Source organism: Polypterus senegalus, chromosome 1 (genome assembly GCF_016835505.1).
Source record: "Polypterus senegalus isolate Bchr_013 chromosome 1, ASM1683550v1, whole genome shotgun sequence".
Classification (NCBI taxonomy): domain Eukaryota; kingdom Metazoa; phylum Chordata; class Cladistia; order Polypteriformes; family Polypteridae; genus Polypterus; species Polypterus senegalus.
The window spans coordinates 250,880,198-250,904,403 of record NC_053154.1 but is presented as its reverse complement, the minus strand read 5'-3'; the positions used below and the strand labels follow the sequence as shown (position 1 = coordinate 250,904,403).

General features: G+C 37.0%; 1 protein-coding gene across 6 annotated transcripts in view; it reads right to left on the bottom strand.

The window, feature by feature from the left end:
* Positions 1-24,206, bottom strand: part of pcdh15b (protocadherin-related 15b) — a 760,133-nt gene that overhangs the window by 248,879 nt on the left and 487,048 nt on the right. For all 6 annotated transcript variants that reach the window (XM_039771647.1, XM_039771665.1, XM_039771655.1 and 3 more), the window contains 2 exons: positions 17,724-18,029; positions 16,279-16,503 (listed from right to left, as the gene is read on the bottom strand). In XM_039771647.1, the coding sequence (XP_039627581.1) occupies positions 16,279-16,503; positions 17,724-18,029 (531 nt within the window). The remainder of the gene's footprint in view (positions 1-16,278; positions 16,504-17,723; positions 18,030-24,206) is intronic.

The window sequence follows — 24,206 nt, the reverse complement described above, 5'->3', positions numbered from 1 at the left end:
CTCTGGCGCCCTGAGTAGTGGCTGCAGGCGGAAGTGCTTCAGGTGGTAATTAACCTCAATTAGGCTGCACTTCCGGGTGTGGCTGTATTGCCGCCCAAACAGGCTCAGGAAGCCTTGCAGCTCCCCCTGGCGTTGGCCACGGAGCCCAACAGGGATGAGCTCCGATATTCCATGCTATGGGCCCCAATGCAACCCAGGGGGGCTGCTACCAAGTGTTCTTGAGGATGAAGCATGCTTTCCATGGCTGCTACCCCAGATCCAGTGTTTAAAGGGCATACCGGCTCTTCAACATACAAGTTAAAATGTATTAAAAATTTTAGCTTGTCTTGCAAAACACTCACAAACCAAGTTACTCGCAATCCAAGGTTTCACTGTAACATGAAGCAGAAGAAATTCTTAGGCAAAGATTGACAGTTTAGACAGCAGAATCAAAACAAAAACAAGAGTACTGTGCAATGAACTAGAGGGTTGGTAACCCCCCGGTTGGTAGTCCAGTCCCACCCCCAGGGAATGACCATCTATCTGCCCGCAGCCAGACGCAGTTACGTCCCCTTGGCGTGGTCTAGTCGCTCAGGTCCTCAACAATCAAGATCAAAAGATCCAGATCAGCCTTGGGGAATCGCTTTACATGGCTGTAGTGCCGTAACTGATGTGCCTCATTTGGGACTCCATGAGCAACCGCTCATTTGGCACAAAGTAAAACCAGCAGTACCCAAGGATTTTCCGAAGAAACACAGTACCAAAGCAGTCCAGTCTTCTTCTCAGGTCACTGGATAGCATTCCATGTCTCACAATCACACAGCAAAACAGGAAGCACCAGGACTCTAAAGACTTGGACTTTAGTCTTCTTGCACAGATATCGGGAGTGCCACAGACCCTTTTCCAGCAACCTCATGACCCCCACCATGCACTCCCAATCTGTTTACTGACTTCATAGGGAGAGTCACCAAAGACATGAATGTCGCTGCCAAGGTAAGTAAACCTCTCGACATGATCAACACTCTCTCCGCAGACAGACACACTGCTGATGGCTGTGCCTAAGAGATCATAAAAAGGCCTGGATTTTGGTTTTTATCCAGGACACTTGCAAGCCCAGACACTCAGACTCCTTGCTCTGTCTCTCGAGAGCCCCAATCAGATCCTCCATTGAATCCACGAAGATCACACCATCGTCAGCAAAGTCAAGACCAGTGAATCTTTTTTTACCAACAAATGTTCTAGAGTTGCTGGACCCCAATATTAATATGAACTATTGAAGTAACTTAATAAAACAGAGATGGACAGGAGATACTGAAGAAATTCTTAAAGACACATAATACAAAACACACACTTGGGATAGAATAATAAGAATCACAATGTGGTGAGAGTCAGATATGGTAGAAGACCACATTGTGTTCAGTTAGTTATATTTTGCTTTGATATAAAGTACTGTACTAAGAAATGCATGGAATGGAGAAAATTGGGGAGGAATTTTAGGAAGAAACTCAGTGGACAGTCTTCTTAACAGTGGATTTCATTGGTATTCACTACAACTTTTTAGTGAGTTCTCCCCAGACGTGTGTTCTCATCACATCTGGCCCTGTGAGACTGTAGTCACACCTACTGTATATAGTTGTATGGATAAAAACACATGGTATATACAGACGCATAAGCCTAAAACAAAATAGCATCTTGCAAGAAACTTTGACATTGGTCAGGTCACATATGACATTAGCCTGCACTAACAGATGTAAATAAAGTTTTACAAAAGTTACAAATGCACACTCTTAACTTTTGGACCTCCTGGCAGGAAATGACACCATTCTGGCTACATGTTTCGCTCATTTTAGTTCATCGCTCTCCTTGATTGTGGTACACTGAATTGTAAAAGTAGGTGGAAGAGGAATGACAGGAAAAATGCAATTAACTGAGAGCAAGCAAAGCAGCACTATGAAGCTGGACAAATTATAGTAATTTACTATCAGAAGTGCCTGTTATGTACTTCTTAGAAAATGGCTAAACCCTGGAAATTCCCTGAACTCTCCAAGCAAAATGCACTGTCTGTATAATCATAAGAAAAGTAATTTAATTCTGACAGTCAAATTGGTAACAAATTAAGAGGCTATGAAGTGAAAAGTAAAATTTTAAGTACACAACACCAAATACAAGCATGCGCATAAATACTTATGTTTTGCACCTAAAATGTAGAAAATAATCCATATTCACACAAGTTATACTCCTATCTCAATAAAGCATTCTTTGCTTAGAAGCAAAGTGAATTTAGCAATGTATCATTGCCTGTTTTAAAATATACGACTGCACATGTAGCTTCTCAATTACTATAAGGTTTTAATAATTAGGACTGCTTGTCAAGCAATGTAAATGGTGCTTTATGAGGTAAAAGAAATTGCACTGATAAAAGACTATCTTTTGCATGTCTGTTTTTGATATGGGATGCCATAAACTGCTAAACTTTACTTGCAAAATTAATTTGTACTGGACTTGTTTCTAAACTACTATATTATTTGTTTACATGCATACATAGTATCATATACTGTAAATATAGCCTTGAATGAACCATTCTTTTGCCAGTGCTATTTTTGTTATTGTTCAGTACTACTACCTTGATTTGACCTTTACCACCCACTAATGTTAGAGTTTCATCAGAGTCTAGTACAAGGTTTACAGAACTGCTACTGCTGCTGTAATTTGTAGGTTAGTCTCACAATAACCTCTACCCTCACTAGTAAATGCAAACTGGTAGTGTAAGAAATGCCATCAATATTTGAGGCAGCTGTCCAGTCTTAACCTACAGAGGCCAAATACCAATTTTAAATAAAGAAGTATATTCAAGAAAACACATTTTGTTTTAAATATGTACTGCTTGGAAATAATCAAAACAAACAAATAACCAAACTTTCAAACCTGCTAACACTCTGAGTACAGATACATAGATAGTACTTTAGTGGTCCGAAGATATATATATATATATATATATGCTGAAAAGCCCCTTTTTCAAAATTGTTTTTGTCATTTTTTGCTAGGACCAAGAATTTGGTTCCTGCTAAGCAATAAGTTAGTGTTTGCACAATTCAGCTGTCTACAAGATCAACTTCATCACACTCCTATCATATGAAGCATGAAAACTATGTTATGTAGAATGCTTAGTGGGGGCCAGGTGGCCATTTGGCCATGGAATCCTTGCAGAGTTTGTTTTTTTTTCTCCAGTCTGTCTGGAGTTTTTTATATGTATTGTTTTTTTTTGTCTTTCTGGCCACATGATTTTACCTTTTTTAGTTGTTACTTAATTGCTTAATATTATTGCCTGATCTTAATTGTTTTTGTTTTCTTGTAACATTATCTTGTAAAGCACTTTGGGCTACATTGTTGAAAATGTGCTATACTGAAAATAAATGCTGTTGTTGAGTAATCTGTTTTCTTTCTGTCTCCTTTTTTTCTCCAGTTCTCTTCTCCTAGTGTGCACACTCTGCTGCTGCTCATGATGCAGATGAAGACAGAGACAGTAAATTTCTGCATAATTGAGCATGGACTTCACTGGATGGACTTTCCCTTTAATGTTGTTTCCAATGTCATTCATTCTTACAGCTTTGTGTTTTTATTAATTCTGTTCTGTATTTAAGTATTAAATCGACTTGACTTACTAACTAAATCTAAACAATACAAAGTTTAAGTGACAGACTGTTTTCTGGATGCAGTCATCCATTACTGAGACATATAACTATCACAGTTATCTAGTATTGAGACTAAGACTGCTTCAATCTTGTCTGTACTTTATAAATATAATATAGTGTACATGAATATTAGTGTTTTTGTCTAGTATCAACCCTGTTTTGACACCTTTTGCATGCCTAGCCTACCAGAAAGGGGATCTCCTTTAAAATGCCCTTCTTAAGATTTCTTTTTTTTCCTATATAGTTTTTAGGGAATTCATTGTTGTCTTCATAGACAGTCTAAGGGTGGAGGGATGCCAAACTGTACCTGTTTAAAGCCCATTGAGGCATTTGATGTGTGATTTAGGACTATATAAAAATACATTGTTGTTGTTGTATATTTATTGCACTTTTTCTGTTGTCTACTTTGCTAGCTTTGAAGCACTTTGAACTGTACCCACATTTTGTGAAAATGTGCTATAAAAATAAATGCTGTTGTTGTTATTATTGAAACACATTAGTCAGAACTATACCACCAAGACGCATAGGTTCAATAATCCCCAATTCTTTGGAATCATTTTAAAATTAGTTGAATTGTTTACTTGGTGGTATAAGACTGCTAGATGTAATGCTTGATTGTTCTGGACATTTGCAACTACCATTATTATTAGGTACTAGATAGCCGACGTAAGAATGGAAGAACGGAAAATGGTGCATTGCCTTCGTCAGCTTTTTGTGTCAAGAAATAACCCACTGATAGGAACAGACAGTTGCCGGATCCCAGAATACAGATGACGTTGTACAAAAACCAGTCGACAGAGAAGATACTGTCGTTCATTTTATAACAAAGGCTTAGGAAACAACCGTCGCAGTATAACGAAAATAGTAAGGAGCGAAACCAATGCCAATGGTTGAGAGAGTACCTTCCTGCAGCAGGCTACGGAAAAGACTCCCAGGTACAGACATGGCCGAAGTGAAAGGTCACGCGGTCAGGCTAGATATCGGGTGATGTGACACCAATGAAGTCATCAGCGGGCAGCGGGGAATGTGGTAGTCCAAAGGAGGAATAGGCCTCGAGAAAAGTGGCATGGGGGTGTATGGGAGGCCGCAGGCAGTGTGTTGAAGGGTTTGGAAGAGGATGAATAGGAATCGAGAAATGCCATGTGGATGGGACCGGGTTTGAAGAGGAGGCAGGACAAACCAGAAGATAAATATATATAAGAGATAACAATTAATGAATTAATGATTAATGAGAAGCAGACAATAAATCATCAATGGGATTGTGTTAAAAAAAATACTTTAGTTCCCTCACATTTTTATGCAATCTTTTCGTTCAACCACTGAATTAAAGCTGAAAGTCTGCACTTCAACTGCATCTGAGTTGTTTCATTTAAAATTCATTATGGTAATGTACAGAACCAAAATTAGAAAAAAGTTTTCTCTGTCCAAATATTTATGGACCTAACTTTCGTACCTGATCCTTGTGACGATGTGGGTTCTGGCTCCACACTCCCTTTGCTGTTGGAAGCACTTGAACCCAACACCGTCGATAATGTAACCGAGAGAGCTAGTCAATGGAGGCAAATAATTCCAGCAAGGGGAAGGTAAAAAGTGCAACAGTGCTTTTATTAAAAACAGTCAAAAACAGTGTTCCATAAATAGTGCAGTTCTTCACAGTTCATTAAATAAATAACCCATAAAAAGAACACGTGGAGGTTAAAAATCAATAAATAGAAAAAAAACACATCCTTAAAAACGAGAGGTTAAAATCTTCTTTAGGAAGCAGTCTTAAAACCAACAACAAATCCGGTGCTCTTCTGTTAGCGTCTCACCTGCTTATCCCGTTTGGGCCAAGCAGCAGGCAAGACGCTCTCTGCAGCTGCCCTCCTACAACACACCCGAGACTGGAGACCTCCCGATCCCTGGCTTCGGTCTGGCACTCATCCCAGTCCCCGAGACTTGATTACCCCAATAGCCAGGACGCTCACATTGGGGACTCCACCACCAAGCCTCCCGACTTCCGCTGCCTTTCCACGGCCTTCTGCGGCTCGTCGCTTCCTTTAGGCACTCCCGCTACCTGCTCACCAGCGGAGCAACCTCAACTCAAACGCCTAGGTGTTGGCCTAACACCCAGCTTCCATACAGCTGCCCACGGCCGATCGCGCTCACCAGACGCACACACCGCCTGTCCGTCTCTCTTGCACCGCATGCTTCCTCGCTCCCTGTAACCTCCGTCCTCATCTCCTTTCCTTTTTCTCTCAGATCGTTTCTTTTCCCTCCTTTAAAACCGACTCGCGCTTCTTTTTAAAATGACGAGGGCCACAGCAGCTGCAGCATTAGCCTCGGGACAATCATGAATGTGGGCAGTTCCTCACCTGTGCACTAGGTGAGAAACGCCCACACCCTACGGATCGTCCTGCGGCCCACTATGGCCCAACGTCCCCTTACTAAGCCGCGAGCACATCGCTTACCTATTAAAAAAATGAATGGCCTTTTCTCAACGAGCTGTGGACCCATAACACCACAATCCTGAAGAGCGATATGTGATGGTGATGGGTAATTTATTTAATTGTAAAGTGATTTCGATAAATATCTACACACCCAATGTGGATTATAACAGACTTCATCCAAAACATTTGCATCCGTTTATAATGTGAACACTCATAAAATTATAATGGCTGGAGACTTTAATTGTGTTTTAAATCCAGACCTGGATATATCTTCAGCTACAGGGACAATAACATCTAACACTGCAAAAATAATTACACAGTTTGTGACCCAAGGAGATTTCTAAATCCAAACTTAAAAGCATATTCTTTCTCACCAGAACATCACTGTTACTCAAGAATTGATTATTTCTTATAGATAAGAATTTTTTGCCCATGATCAAATCTTGCAAAAACAACGTTATTGTTATCTCTGACCATGCCCCTCTGATTATGGAGTTCAAATCACTAAACCCCACAGCTGGCATCTTAACTCCCTGTTGTTAGCTGATGAGAACTGTACAGAATTCATATCCAAGCAAATTGATTATTTTTTAGAGACAAATGCATCCTCAGAGGTCTCTGCAAGAATAATCTGTGAAACTCTGAAGGCATTTTTAAGAGGACAGATTATTTCATATCTCCCCCACAAAAATAAATTTGAAAGCAAGAAGGTGTCTGAGTTAATCAGTGAAATTAACAGAATAGATCAAGAACACACCAGGGGTCTCATGTATAATGCCATGAATAAAATTCCCACTAAAACATGGGTATGGACAAAAGTGGCAACATGTGAATGCACAAAAAAATCCAGATGCATAAATTTGTGCAAACACCAAGTTCCATGCACTTTCCCTTTACCAATCCCAACAAACGCAAAATTTAACGCACGTGCACGCGCCTACAGCCCTACCCTGACTCCTCCCAGAATTTCACATATTTTAATATGCAAATAAAAATAAATAACACCTTTCTTTCAGGGTTTGGATAAAATACAATAGCAAAAGCAAGTGAAAAAAAGAATTTCAGCCAATGTGAAGTGGAAGCAAGGGAAAACATACTATTTGTTGGCTTAAGCAGTAAACAACAAAAAGAAGTTGATTGTGCAATTCAGAGTGGTGGAGATACTCGAAAGTTCAAGTTCAGAAAGTCACACAGTGCTTGAAATAAAAAAAGATGTAGTTAGATATCAAAAGTCACAGTGAAAACGTGAGTTGCAGCCTTCTGTCTGAGTGTCACACGGAAGCGTATTAGGGTAAACAGAAAAGAAAAACTAGGAACACAGTTAATCTCGAAATTTCTATTTTAATCTCATACTTTATTTTGTCGTTAAAGTAGAACGTTGTAAACTTCATATTAAAATCAATATTTAATCAGTATGAAAGCATAAGTACAATATACATGTACATATAGTGCAGATAGTGCAAATGGTTCATAAAGTGGCTCAGGTTGTACAATAACAGAATTGTAGTGCATGTTTACAGTGAGGTAATTGTAATTCTAAGTAAACACAGTTCCACCGAGAGCACTTGATGAGCTGATTGACTGTGTTTATAGCTCTTGGGATGAAACTGTTTCTGAACATCCAAGTCTGTGCAGGTAAGGCTCTGAAGTGTTTGCTGGATGGGAGAAGTTCAAAGAGACTGTGCACATGGCTGAAGCTGCATGTGCTTTAAATGTCCTCCAATGCTGGAAGCTGTATCTCGATAATCCTCTGCGCTCTCGACACAACCCAATGTAGAGCTTTCCAATCAGCTGCTTTATAGCTGCGATCCCTCACTCAGATACAATAGGTTAAAATACTCTGAGTGGTGTAATGAGAGTGAAAACACTAAAGCAACCATCGTAGTTGGAATAGTATGGCCATTCCAAGCACCATTATATTGTTACAGAATGATTACAATCAAGTGAATTAAATTCGTAAATGATATGCAATTATTTTGGTATATTTGATAAATGGAAAAGAAAGGTAAATGACAAAGAAACAGTAGCACTGCTTTGGCGCTGGATGCTGTCAGTTTGCAAAACTGAACAGAAATGTGCATATGCAAGGAAGGGGGCTACCATGAAAATGTACGTTGCTTTATGCCAAGTTTAGTTTTTATACATTTCAAAGTGTGTGAGGAAACGGGCATTGTTTATACATGAGGCCCCAGGTTTTCAAATGAGGCACTTTATAGGAAAAGACAGGCTTTGCAATCAGAATTCAACCTCTTGACAACAAAAGAAATGGAAAAAGTTTCCGTGTACAATGCTTTTGTCGAGCGGACATTTTCAGCCCTAAAGCGAATTAAAACTTATGCCAGAAATACGACAGGGCAGATTCAACTTTCAGCATTAGCTTCGATGGCGATAGAGAGGGACTTTTTGATGGAACTGAAGTGCACGGATAATCCGTTTGAGAGTAATTGAACTGTTTTTGAGGAAAGAGAAGAGGATGGATTTTGTTTACAAATAATCAGAATTTTTGGTGAGTAAAATGTTGCGATTTTCCTAAATAATATTGCAAGTTTATGAGTTATTATTGATGTTTTTTATGTGTGTCACGGCTGTGGCTGCAGTAGAAAGGAACTTGCTCACCCCTGGTTTGTCTATTCAATAAAGGCATTTATTGTGTCTACAGGAGTTATCTTATCTTATATATATACCCCGATCTACATACTGTCAAATAAACAAACCACACGCCGTGGTGCAACACAAGAGGCTTTGCCTCTAGCACTGATGTCCGAGGTTTGATTCCCGAGAGGGGGTGCAGTCAGTGTGTACGCCTGATGAGCCCAGAATTAGGGCGAAACATGTGCCGCGTACTCTTTGCATTATTTGATAGTAAAACTATATATATATATATATATATATATATATATATATATATACACACAAATATCTAAACTAAAAAAAGGCAAAGCCCTCACTGACTGACTGACCCACTCACTAACTCATCACTAATTCTCCAACTTCCCGTGTAGATAGAAGGCTGAAATTTGGCAGGCTCATTCCTTACAGCTTACTTACAAAAGCTGGGCAGGTTTCATTTCGAAATTCTACGCGTAATGGTCATAAATGGAAGCTATTTTTCTCCTTATAATGTAATGGAGTTGAGCTTGATGGCTGTGGGGGGCGAAGTTTCGTGTGACATCATCACGCCTCCCACGTAATCACATGAACTGACTGTCAATGCATTACGTAGAAAACCAGGAAGATCTCCAAAAAGCGCTGAAGAAAACATGCATTATACAATTGAGAAGGCGGCGAAACAATAAGAAGTGAGCGAGTGACACATACTGTACAAGCATATTCATGCCTGCAGCTACTTCAGAAACAAAGCACGGTGTAAAACTAAAGTTTAAATTAAGTTCATAGACAGGCTGCCGCTGGCGTTTGTCATACCCACGGCTAATGCGGGATACAAGTTTAATGAGAGAACGCAGGATATAAACGAGAGTTTTGATCAGTTTGTAACTAAGTTAAATTTGCAGGTGAAGGGGTGTGCTTATGCAAATTCCGAGAGACTGTGTTTGTGGGGGATTGACAGTTAAGGCGGGTGGAGGAGTGACGTCATCCTCTCCCCTCCCATTCACCTCAATGTTAAAATGTTTCCTTTTCTTTTTCATAACTTCTTTAACACACGACATCGCTGGAAAGCTGGTATTTTGCTATATATATATATATATATATATATATATACTAGCAAAATACCGCTTCGCAGCGGAGAAGTAGTGTGTTAAAGAAGCAATGAAAAGAAAAGGAAACATTTTGAAAATAACGTAACCTGATTGTCAATGTAATTGTTTTGTCACTGTTGTGAGTGATGAGTGTTGTTGTCATATATATATATATATTTACACACACACATAAACATATATATATATACATATCTATACATATACACATATATACATACATATATATCTACATATATACACACACATATATACACACATATACATACATATCTACATATATACACACACAGCTATTTCAGTATCAGTGCAATACGCTGTTTGTTAAAACGGTTGACTCCCGCTCTTACGTGCAATAACAAATCAAATCATTCAGTTGTCTTTGCTCATATGTCATTTTAGAGCTGGACGCCTGGCATCTTTTTGGCCACAGGTTCGTTTCTGTTTGCTGTGAGGTTCTGTGTTGTGGAGATTCTCAGGATGGATTGCAGGTGCTCATCAGTGAGGCGACTCCTGTGTGCTGTTTTGTTAGTCTTTATCACTGAGAAGAGCTTCTCACACAGATATGTGCTACCAAACATGCATAAGGTTCGAGCCGCATGTAGACGGACTTTTTTTGTTCATCAAAGTCACCAAAGCGCCGTGCAAACTCAGTGCGCGCTCAGTTTATCAGCAAAGTGCGTATTTGGGAACACCGTAGTGACGACTTGGTTTAACAGTACTTGGCAACAGGGAAAGTGGGGCATGGTGAACTGGTGCATTTGTGTCTCCCATAAAAGCAGCTTCACTTGAAATCACTTTGTGATTGTGCACGGGTTAAAACGTCCGCTGAAGTGTCAGATTCTTATTTAATTATGCTGTTTTCTGTATCTTCTGAATTGCATTCAGGTTACCCTGATGCAAGGCAGCTGAAGCGCTGCATTATGGGATCTGTAGTTTATTGTGTTACCAGCGCTTCATATACCCGGGCTTTAATAACAATAATACAGTATATAAAATGATCTCGGGCGGATATAATTACACGCCGGGCGGATGTGGCCCGCGCCCTTGAGTTTGACACATATGGACTAAATAGAACTTGAAAAGATATGTTTTTCAAATGTGATCGCAATTCAGATAGAGTTGATGCGCACTACAGCCTGCATGCCTCAATGAGTCATCCTCCCCTCGCTCTTACTTTTTTACCGTTCATCTAATGAATACACTGAGTATGGCTTTACCAAAACAATCATTGATGGCGAATAAAGTATCCATTATTCGAGTATGTAGATCGGGTTATATATATATATATACATATATATATATACCCGCGTATCGCAGCGGAGAAGTAGTGTGTTAAAAAAGGTAGAAAAAGAAAAGGAAACATTTAACGCAGAAAAACAGATCACCAATTGAAGCTTTATGAATAAGGGATACTTTATTCGCCATCAATAATTGTTTTGGTAAAGCCATACTCAGTGTAATCCTCCTTCCATTTTCAAATTTTCTTGCGACTAGCCATGATTAAATGAACGGTAAAAAAGTAAGAGCGAAGCGACGGTGACTTATTGAGGCAGACAGGTGAGAGCACAATAGCACGTGGGCTCGATGTAGTGCACGTCAAGTTGATCTAAAATGCGCGACCAGATTCGAAAAAATATATCTTTTCCAGTTCTATTTGGATATAAGTAAGTTCTATTTAGTCGACAGAAATATCTTTGGTGGGAATGTAAGTTGAATTTAGTCTTTAAATTTCTATGGTGAAGAAAAATTTATGCAATGATGACTAAATTTAACTTACATTCCTACCAAACATATTTCTGTCGACTAAATAAAAATTACTTATATTTGAAATTTAAATAGAACTTGAACAGATACCCATGCAGCACTAAGTGCACGTAAGAGAGGGAGTCATCCATTTTAACAAGCAGCGTATTGCACTGATATGAAATAGCCTGCCCATTTAATTATTTAGGAATGGATAGATAAATTAAGATTTTGTACAAATAATGTTTTTCATTTTTCTTCCTTGATGGATTCTGGCACCCCAAAAGGTGTATGTATATATATATGTGTATATGTACATACACACACACATATATATATATATATATATATATATACACACACACATATATATATATACACACACACATCCAACATATATACATGTATATATATATATATATATATATATATATATACATGTATATATGTTGGATGTATGTGTGTGTATATATATATATATATGTGTGTGTGTGTATATATATATATATATATATATATATATATATATATGTGTATGTGTGTGTGTATGTATATATATGTGTATATGTATATATATATTTTATATATATATATATATATATATATATATAGAGTATAATATATATATGTGTATTTGACAGCAACACTCATAACAGTGACAAAACACTTTACAACACTGACAATCATGTTCCGTTATTTTCAAAATGTTTCATTTTTCTTTTTCATTACTTCTCTGCTGTGAAGCGCGGGTATTTTGCTAGTCTGAGATAAAGGGGATTATCAGAGAAGGACTTGAACAGAAATGATTACTATATGCAAGTGATATGGCACTATATATATTAATCCCACAAAATTCTGTGCCTGCAGTCCTTATAGCACTAGGAGAATTTCAAAAGATATCTGGACTCAGAATTAATTCGAATAAAAGGGAGAATCAACACTGATTTTCAAGATGAATATCCTTCCCAAGCTTCTCTTTGTATTCCAAAGCATTCCCATATACATTAAAAAATCATTCTTTAAGAAATTACATTCAGTCATAACCTGATTTATTTGGAATTTGAAACATTCAAGCATCCAAATCACGACCCAACAACGACTTAAAGCAGAAGATGGCACTACCAAACATTTATATTTTATTACTGGGCGGCAAATATACAAGCTATAAAAACCTGGACATTGACACAGATGAACACACACAAGCTTGGTCCACAATAGAAATAAAATCCTGCAGTATTCCTTTATATTCCTTGCTTTGCACCCCAGAAAATACAAGTCATCATCAATTTACTAACAACCCAATTGTCATTCATTCACTTAAAATATGGAACCAATGTAGGAAGCTTTTATCTATTGCACCTGTGACAGATAGGGGGCACTGTCGTCCCCTTGAACCCTCGGACCAGATGCCAGATAAAAATCTCAATAATTTTATTTTTACTATAATACAGTGCACAAAGCACCTCCACCTCCACTATACTCAATAAACAATACAATTCTCAATAATAACAATACAATAATTAAATCTTCCACTCCCAGACACTTTGTCACCATTCCTCCCAACTCAGCTCAAAGCTGGGATCTCCCACAGTCCTTTTTAAAGTCCTTGACCCAGAAGTGCTTCTGATCCCCCAGTCCATATGATTTCCCAGCACTTCCGGGTCAGGTGAAAACTCCTCTTTTTTCTTCAGCCCAGAAGTACTTTATTTCTTCCGTCCTCGTGACTGTGAAGTACTTCCGGGCTATACTAAACATACAAGTCCTTCAGCCTCCCTGAGGCATCTTCTGGTGGCCCCCACGGTATCCAGCAGGGCTGTGAAGGGAAACTCAAAGGTCCATGATGCCCTGCTGGAAATCAGGGCATCTCCATGTTGCAGGGAGGGCTCCACTTGGCGACTTGGGGGTATTCGCCGGGATAAGATGCTGGCCATAGTCCACAACCTCTACACGATAACCACCTCTTTCCACCCTCTCAGACTTGCATAGTTTTTAATGTTTGGAAAACGTACAGGATTAAATCATTTAGAAATTTGTATATAGATAATCTATTTGCATCCAACGAACAATTACTCTTGAAATTTAACTTCCCATCAACACGATTTTTCCACTACTTTCAAATTAGAAACTTTGCTAAACGGAATCCGTCCAATTTTCCTCACCTCCCACCTATTTCTATTCCAGAAGAAATACTGATCAGTCGTAAAGCCTCAGATAGCATTTCTACAATATATAACAACCATTTTAAAATCCCTTCCTTTCAATGATCCCAGAGTACAGTGGGAAAAGGATCTCTTACTCAACATTTCAGAAGTTTATTAATAGCTATGTTTGGTATACTCCCAGATGGGTTTAAAGTGGAGATGGAGAAACAAACACATAGATTTATCTTGAGCAACTGGAAGAATCCTTGCCCAACTCTTTTAAGTCAGTGGGTAACTCATATTATATATTATTTGAAATTGGAAAAACTGAAATTCTCACTTGGAGGATCTGTTCAAAACTTTTTTAAAACCTGGGAGGATCTAATCAATAACATCTTATAGCATTTTCATCTTCAGCATCTTCAGCATTTACATTGGAGGAAATGATTCTGCTCTCTCTTCTACTCTTAAAGGTTTTTCTCTACTGTTGGCCTTCCTCTCTTTCTCTTGGGGGAGGGGTTGAATTTAGTTCTGTTAAGCTTGTTTTGATTGTACAGAATGTTACTTGCTTTTAATAAAATCAATAAATTAGTATGAATGTATGCATGCAGAAAATCTCTGTTTTAATTGTTTGCTGGCATCATACTGACCATTAAACACCTGGCTGCAAGGTAGTTAGCACTGCTCTTGGATGTGCAGTGTGTGTAGTCAGTGCATTATTTCTCTGTTACTGTAGCTTGACATCTTTCACCTTAAAGCCATTTGACTCTAAATGTGAGGTTTTAATGTTTCAATTTAAGCAGTTCATAGACCAAAACGTTTAAATCTATATGACTGCATTTTTCAGATGATGAAAATGTCAGAGGGTATCACAATAATCTGATGCCAATTGATGCAGACTAGACACTGGCATCCCATTGCCTGATTGATTTTATGTGGTATAAAATGAGTATGAACTTGCATGTTTCACTTATAAAAAAAGTGGGACAAATAATATTAATTCAGTGAGTTAATGTTCACATTAGAGAAGTATGCACACATACAGTATATAAAAGGAAAATTCTGGTATGGTTTCAGAATTTCCATGCCAAATTGCCACTGTAATTAGTATGTAAAATACTGAAATATTAAATAATTCTTGTGCAGCCTAATCTTTATGTACTACTAGGCAATGTATTTTCATTTAAACGCAGAATGTGTTTCATTAATACTTTCTCTGTGCAAGTATCTTAGATAATGCAAGTAAACACAATACAGCCCTACAGCAAAATTAATAAATCACTGTTTATATATATTATGACTTAATGAACTGAAGGAATATGAGAAGAATATTTATAAAACTTAACCATAGCTTTTGTTCCCTTTTTCTCTTGTCAAGGGATAGTACAAGTTCACTACACTCCTAATAGTGTGAATTTACAATACAATAGCAGAAGTTTTTGATTGTTACAAAATAACAGAACCAGAAACAAAGTAATACGGTATGTACAACCAAACACACTTAATGACATTTACTATTATATTCAAGTAAAGAATACATCTCTCTTGGTACAATCTAGGCTTAACAAAAAGCAGGGATCAGCTCAAAGAAAGACAGAAAGAAACAAGCAAATAAATAACTAGCCAATGGAAACCCAACTCTGCAAACACTGTTAGTCAGACTTGTGCACCAATGAACATTTCTGCTGTCCCCAGGAAATCAACTGGTGTCCAACTGAAGAAATCAATGGTTTATTATGATAGACCCACATCAGCTAGAACCCAGCCATGAAACTAAAGATTTATGTTGCCTAGGCACCAAAACTTCATGTTGCCTAATATGTAATCTGTATAAATCCCAACTGTAATGATGAACAAAACACAAATGTCAGTTCATACAATGTAATGAAACAGTACAACATCAACATGTTCTGCTTAAGAAGACTAAAAAGGGATTTTTTGATCAATAATTCTGAGCAATCAAAATAATGATGCCATTACAGGAAAACATCACTGGTTCAGAAACCCCAAAAGAACTGCAGCTATACCTTAAAACTCAGTGAGGGGTATCATGAAAGACATAATTTAAAATGAGACTCATGCTACTCTGTGTTGGGCCCTGAAAATGTCGGAAGACTTGACTGAATCATGCCAAAAAAAACAATAACTTGAAAGGTGCCTAAAATAAGTCAAGGAATAATGACTTCACATTTTGTATTGTATTTTTTAAATGTTACTATCTATTACTATCTTATTCAATATACCCATGGCTCTTTACATGGAGAAATATTTCTAATATTTGAAACAAAATTACAGTTATCCAGCTTCCACTTCTGTCCCCGTGTTCTTGTTGAATAATTTGTTTTAGTATAACTTCTGGCATCTACTAAGATCTCACATGATTTTACACACTCACATAATTTCTGTATTGGTTACAACAATGTAATTAATTATTCTTCTTTTGATACATTTCTGAAACAGGGTAGTCAAATTTTATTTCCAAATGTGCTACATTGCTTCATTCACTAGAAAACATTGAAAGAAATTTCAGAAATACTAATTTTAATAATCAAAATATTGCTCAGTATATCCTTACCATAATTTTGACTGTAACCGTTGCAATTCCTGGAGGCATGCCACTTCCACTGTTCAAAGCTTCCACTATAATGGTGTAGGTTGCCCCAGTTGCAGAAACAGTTTCAAAATCTAATGGCTTTATAACTGACAGATCTCCCGTCAGAGGATTCACAGCAAACAACTGCTTTGCATCTTGTGTCCTAATGCGGTATGTGACATTGGAGTCAAGGTCAACATCTTTTGCCTTAAATAAACAAACATGTAAGTGTACACACAACATAAAAATTACATTTTACACTTTGCAGATCATTTATAACATATGACTTGTGTGCAAAAAATATCATATTTCCCATTTTTATTTACAAGTTAAAGAAAAATCCACGCAGTAATGAAGGCTTGGATTTAAACTCATTATGAATTAATATTATTATAGAAACAAATGATTAACTGACTGTTTCAAACTGTTTTAATGAAGATAACTCACTAATTTCAAAAACCTATAGACACACTATAGTATGTATCTACTTTAACAAGTGATTTTTGGGAAAGTAAAAAAAAACAATTCTGCAGAATATGTTCTTCTTGCAGCTTGTTGCTGTGATGTCATTTTCAGTATGTCATAAAAAAGAAACAGAATATCAGCAAACACTGACAGTTGAGACAGAAACTATATAATCTTTTTTCACGTGTGCTTTGTTTTGCGGTTTGGAAACTTGATAATCACTAATGAAGATGATATATAAAAATTCTGGGAAAAACTTTTTAATGTAGTAATTTTCACAATGATAAAAATGTTTCTGATTTATGATAATAGGCATAAACATAACTGTTTTTCTGTTATGCAACACATTTTATCAACATATTAAAATAATTCTAGTGAAAAATATACTAATAAATAATGAAAAACTATACAGCACAGAGACTACCTCATCCCTGCAGATGACAACAAAGCTTGACACTTTTTCTACTACAGAAGTTTTTATGTAACTCAGCCAGTTAGATTTCTTGTCTCTCTCGTCCACATGCATTTATGAATTTGTTCCTTTGTAAGAGATAAAGCATGATGAATTCTAATGGTGACTCAAATTGTGGGTAAAATGGTTTCAGCATCATCATTCAGCATCATAAATGGCAAATTTGGGCAATGGAGAGCATTGACTGTGTAAGCCTGTTATCTTAATACTCCTAAAATAAAACTCAATTGTTAGTTGCTTAAGCTTGCAGGAGAGTGTTAGTGTTTCAGCAGGCACAGGCTGTAAGCACATAGGATCTGAATTGATACCAGATAATGGGAAGAAGCATTTTCAGTGTTAAACTGATTTAGGTTACAATATATATATATATATAAAAAAAATTGTTTCATTATACAATATATTATTAATTTAAATGCTATAAAATGTGAATTACAAAATAATATTCAGAAAATTTCACATTTCAAATCTACTAAGCAGATTTTCCACATACCTCTAAACGTAATATTACTGTTCCAACAGGACTGTTTTCTGGTAAATTAACTGTATATGATGTCTGTGAGAATACAGGGCTATTGTCATCAATATCGAGAACTTTGATGGATAATGTAATAGTTGTACGTCTTGGATCCACTGCTCCATCTGATGCCTCCACAATTAGGTCATACTGACTTCTTGTTTCTCGGTCTAGAGGTACTGAAGTATAAATACTTCCATTTGAGTTTATTCTGAAAAGTCCATTATGGTTCAGCAAACTGTATCGGACTTGTCCATTCAGTCCAGCATCTGGGTCGGTTGCCTAAATAACAAAAAGATAGCATTAAATAAAATATTGTATTTCTATTTGAACCGATGAACTGAACAATAAGCATAATAGCAACATTACATTAGATCAGATAAACTATATTAATCCCTTGGAGAAACTCAAATATATATGTTATTATACTGAATATGCAATGGATATAAGATTTATATGGTAAGGATAAAGCCTCTATGTGAAAGCATTAATGGAAAGGAAGAATATTTCGAGTTGGCATCTTTTGCCAATCAAATTTAAAGTGTGCTGCCTTTGGACATACAAGTTTAAAATCATTGAAAATCTATTTCCACTTCAAATTCAAGTTTACTGTCACCTAAAGTAGCTTAAGGGGTTACATGCTCCTTAAAAATAATTGCAACACTTAATTATGCAGCAAACCTGTGTAAAAGCCTTTATATTTAGACATTAACTGTGAATGCCCATTTCATTTTCCAATCAGAAAATTATAAAATAAAACTGTATATGGTATGAGGACAGCCAATGGCAAAACTAAGTTGTCTGGCCATTAACCAATGAGTGAATCTATTTTAAAAGTATTCCACCCTTAGAAGCTTTCACATTTTATTATTGTTCAACACTGAATCACAGGGATATTGATTTGGATTTTTTGATACCAATCAATAGAAAAATATACTTTAATGTCAAAGTAAAAACAGATCTCTGCAAAATGACTTAAATGAAATAAAAAAACAAAAACACACAATAATTTGTCACATAAGTATAGACCCCTTCAGGTCAGTATTCAGTAGATGAACCTTTGGCAGCAAATGCTGCTTGCTGGACTTGACAAAGGCTGTTCACTCACAATCACCAAGTAACCAGACAGAGCTTACACAGTTTTACAAAGAACAACAGGAAAAATTGCAGCATCCAGATATGCAAACCTCATAAAGATCTATTCACACAGACTCATGACTGTAATTGCTGCAAGGCTACAAACAAATATATATAAAACATAGATTTGATCACCAATAGGTGGCATCACTTAGATATGTGTGTCTTTTTTTTAAAGTGTCGGGCGTGCTAATTGATGATGTTCTTGACATAGTAAATTTGTCATTAGATACGGGGGTCTTCCCAGACTGTCTTAAGACTACTGTAGTTAAACCCCTACTTAAGAAAGATAATCTTGACCCCTCGGCTCTTGAAAATTTTAGACCCATCTCTAACCTGCCTTTCTTAAGTAAAATTCTGGAGAAGGCAGTCATTATGCAGTTAAATGACCACCTAAATAAACATGCTATTCTTGATAAATTTTAGTCAGGTTTTAGAACAAATCACAAAACATAAACTTCACTCAAAGTAGTAAATGATCTGCAGGTAAATGCAGACAGAGGCCATTTATCTGTTCTCATCCTCTTAAATCTGAGTGCCGCATTTGACACCATTGATCATGATATTCTTAGAAATTGCCTTAGTCAATGGGTGGGCCTCTCTGGCAGTGTCTTAAATTGGTTTGAATCCTACCTGACAGGGAGAAAAGTCTTTGTTAGTTGTGATAATTACAACTCAAAGACACATGATATCCGATATGGTGTTCCACAAGGCTCTATCTTGGGTCCCCTGCTCTTCTCAATCTATATGCTTCTGTTAGGTCAGATTATCTCAGGGCACAACGTGAATTAACACAACTATGCTGAAGACACAAAGCTGTATTTATCATTAGCACTTGATGACCCCGATTCTCTTGATTCACTAACACAATGTCTGACTTGTATCTCAGAATGGATGAATAGTAACTTTCTCAAGTTAAATAAAGAGAAAACTGAAATCTTAGTGATTGGCAATAATGGATACAATGAGGCTATTAGAAATAAACTGGATACATTAGGATTAAAAGTCAAGACGGAGGTAAAAAGCTTAGGGGTAACTGTTGACTATAATCTAAATTTTAAATCGCATACTAATCAGATCACTAGGACAGCATTTTTTCACGTAGGAAACCTCAAATCATTGAAAGATTCTGAGAAATTAGTTCACGCGTTTGTTTTCAGTCGACTAGATTACTGTAACGCACTCCTCTCAGGACTACCCAAAAAAGACATAAATCATTTGCAACTAGTGCAGAATGCAGCTGCTAGAATCCTAACTAGAAAAAGAAAATCTGAGCACATCTCTCCAGTTTTGATGTCACTACACTGGTTACCTTTGTCATTCAGGATTGACTTTAAAATTCTGCTTATGATTTATAAAGCCTTAAATAATCTCGCCCCATCGTATATATCGGAATGTCTGACATCTTGTATTCCAAATCGTAACCTCAGATCCTCAAATGAGTGTCTCCTTAGAATTCCAAGAACTAAACTTAAAAGAAGTGGTGAGGCAGCCTTCTGCTGCTATGCACCTAAAATCTGGAATAGGCTGCCAATAGGAATTCGCCAGGCTAATACAGTGGAGCACTTTAAAAAACTGCTGAAAACACATTGCTTTAACATGGCCTTCTCATAACTTTACTGTAATTAAAATCCTGATACTCTGTATATCCAACTCATTATAATAACTATTCATGGTGGCTCTAAAATTTGTACTAACCCCTACTCTCTCTTACCACCATCTACTCAAAGCACCGTGATGTTTCAACAATGACGGATGGATTAAAAGCCAGAAGTCTGTATGACCATCAACATCAAGTGACCCCGTGAGAACCCTAACTACAAAGAGGACTATTTCATTTATGTTAGGTAGAATGCCCAGAGGGGACTGGGCGGTCCCATGGCTTGGAACCCCTGCAGATTTTATTTTTTTCTTCAGCCGCCTGGAGTTTTTTTTTTTTTTTGTTTTTTCTGTTCACCCTGGCCATCGGACCTTACTCCTTTTCTATCTTAACTAATGTTGTCTTATTTTAATTTCTTATTTTGTCTTTTATTTTTCTTTTCTTCATTATGTAAAGCACTACGAGCTACGTTTTGTATGAAAATGTGCTATATAAATAAATGTTGTTGTTGTCTTGTTTTGCTGTAAGTTATACTGCTGTGGATCCTATAGTCAGCCGTATTTTTTGCATATGTAACATTTAACCTTAATATCTAATTGTATAACATTTTATGATAGCTATTTTATTATGCCTTTTTAAATAGTAGACATTGATACATTATTTTATATTTTAATAAGGTCATTCTCTCTCATGAGCGCCAAACCTCATTGGTTTTAGTTCATATTTCTGCATTATTATAAAGCAAATATAATTAGTAGTTGTTGTTCACCTCATACCTATTGAAGTCTTGCCTTTTGTTTAAAATCATTTAGATAAACATGAATGTTGAACACTCATTTTGCCAATGGTTTTAAATGAATTTGAATGGTTGCTTCAGTATATTTGCTTTAATATTTACCCATACTGTACAGAGAAAACAAGAAACAAGAATCACTTCCATTACCATCATCTTCATTTAGTCATTCTAAGTCCATATAATATATGCAGCAAAATCTACATCAAAACATGCTGGACAAATGCTTTAGCAATAGATTAGAATAAAAAACTAGAAAGGAAAAGGAAATGTTGAATTTATTAAATGTGTGAACTAACAATGGTATTACAGACTTCTAAAGCATTCAGTGTTTAATTATAAGCAGTTAACATGTTTGATATTAAACGTTATATACATACAGGGCCCAAGCCACCACTAAGGTGAATTAGGCATTTGCCATACAAGTTAGCTACGAAGCAGTCGGTTAGCGCACTAATAAGCTTGGCCTAGTGCGCAAAATAACCTAGCACCAGCACTGTATATATACACACAGTATATATACCATGGCGGATTCATAAAGTATTCGGAACCCTTCACTTTCTAGACACTTTAATGACAAAGTGAAAACTTGTTTTAAGGAAAGATTTACAAATGTATTAAAATGAATACATCAAAAACTGAAATCCCTTGTTTAAGTAAGTATTCGGACCGTTTGCTGTGGTCAGGGGCATGCTTGTTTGACTTGTGTCTAGAACTTGATTTGAGTCCACTAGAGGCAAATTGAATTGATTGCACCTCATTTAGAAAGGCACATACCTGTGTATATAAGGTCTTACAATTCACACTGCATGTCAGGACAAAACTAATCTGTGAGGCCCAATAAACTCTCTGTAGACACCAGCAATAAAACTGAGGTGAGGCATAGATCAATGCAGAAGGATAAAATCATTTCTATAGTTTTGAGTCTTCCCAACGGCAAAGTGGTCTCAGTAAAAGTGAAATGAAAGACTTTTGAAGGCACCAGATCACTTCCTGGAGTTGGCAGTTGAGCCAAACTGAGTAATTGGCCAAGAAGGACGTTGCTTAGGCATTTGATTAAGAACCAAATTGTCACTGATTGAAATGCCAAAGTTATCCATGAAAAATTAAATCTACAACACAATAAAGTTTACAGGGTGTGAAGGGGTCTGAATACTTTTTAAATCTACTATAACCTGAATGGCACTAATTACAATAAGCAATGTAGTTTAAATTTTGCCCCAGAAGTCTGTAAAGTAAAGTATTTCTATTTATAAGACAAAAAGCCTGAACTCACACAATTAAGTTAGTTTTCCCTGTCTTATGTTACAAAACAAGAATGTTTCTTTTACAGAAATTTGCAGAATAGTCAGTGGGATGGAAAATTCATAAATGAAGTTCAAAACCTGTACAGTATATTATATCTTATGTTAAATCACTAAGGCAGACATCAGTTCAGTATGTGTGATAATGAGGCAGCTTTCAGGATTTCAGGGTTTAAGATAAAATTGAAGTATATTTTTTCATGAATACAAGCACTATTAATTGTAATGCAGAGGCTGGTTTTTATTCACAACATTTAAAAATATATAAATCTAGGGGTCACAAGGACCTAAAGACTTTAATAATCTATTTAACTATAATTAAACTGTTAGTGCTTTGCATGTAGCAGGAACGTTCCAACAAGTTTAACTTATGTACAGTATGTCATTGATAAGGAGAGTCAATACAATTTAATTTTTTTAATCCATCCATCCATCCATCCATTATCTTCCACTTATCCAAGTGGGCACTTCTTCCAGCTCTTCTGGGGAAATCCCGAGGTATTCCCAGGCCAGCCGGGAGACATAGTCCCTCCAGGGTGTCCTGGGTCTTCCCCGGGGCCTCCTCCCGGTTGGACATGCCCTGAACACCTCGCCAGGAAGGCATCCAGGAGACATCCAGATCAGATGCCTGAGCCACCTCATCTGACTCCTCTTGATGCGGAGTAGCAGTGGCTCTACTCTGAGCCCCTCCCAGATGCCTGAGCTTCTCACCCTATCTTTAACACTAGAATTACCAGAGCCTACGAAAAAACTCGTAATTCCGTCCCACCTTAAACTGCTTCTTAAATCCCTTCACACCTCTCCGCCAGCGCCCTTTGTCTTCTAAATGTGCTGATAAAGAGCAGCCGGCTATTCCATCCCCCCACCGATTTAGAACGTGCATGAACTTCTCTCAGCTCATGCCTTGATTGAGTATCTGGGAGTGAAGTGGAGTTTTAGAGTGAAATAATAGATCGTTGTTTGGAACACACGCATTTCATGTCTGTTCCGTTTCTACAGTAATCTGTGTCAACACATTGTTAAAACAGAAACTTTTTTTATATTCTAGTAGTAGATGGCAAAATGTAGGCATAAACTATATAATGTATGAAGCCTGAAGTCCAAATGGCAAAGAAACATTTTCACAAGAATAACACAATTGCACTTTTTGTACTCCAGGGCACGCAGAGGAGAGAATAGTAAAGAGCTGTAAGTTCGGCGCTATATGCAATCATCAGACACTCCCCATCTGCCCGTTGTTTTGTTATACTTTTCAATACTTTTTATACTGCTCAAACGGGCATGCTCAAAAAATACACGTGTAATGCCACGAAAAGTGCACGCAGACACTTCATTTCGCAAACAAAACAAGTGCACTTTTATTCAAAACTACCTGTATAACCGAAGAAAAAGAAAGCAAGTTACAGTAGGCGATTGATACGACATCTTGCATGGTGCAATGCTAAGAAGTGCAGATTTTCATTCCGTGCTATATAAAATCATCACATTCAAATATTAACAGTTCCCACACACCCAAGGACCGTCCTTCCTACATTTACGACACGTGTACTTGTTGCCGTGTACACACCTCTCTGTGCTATGGTTTCTATTACACTGAATGAGCACCTGACACTGTACTTTCTTCC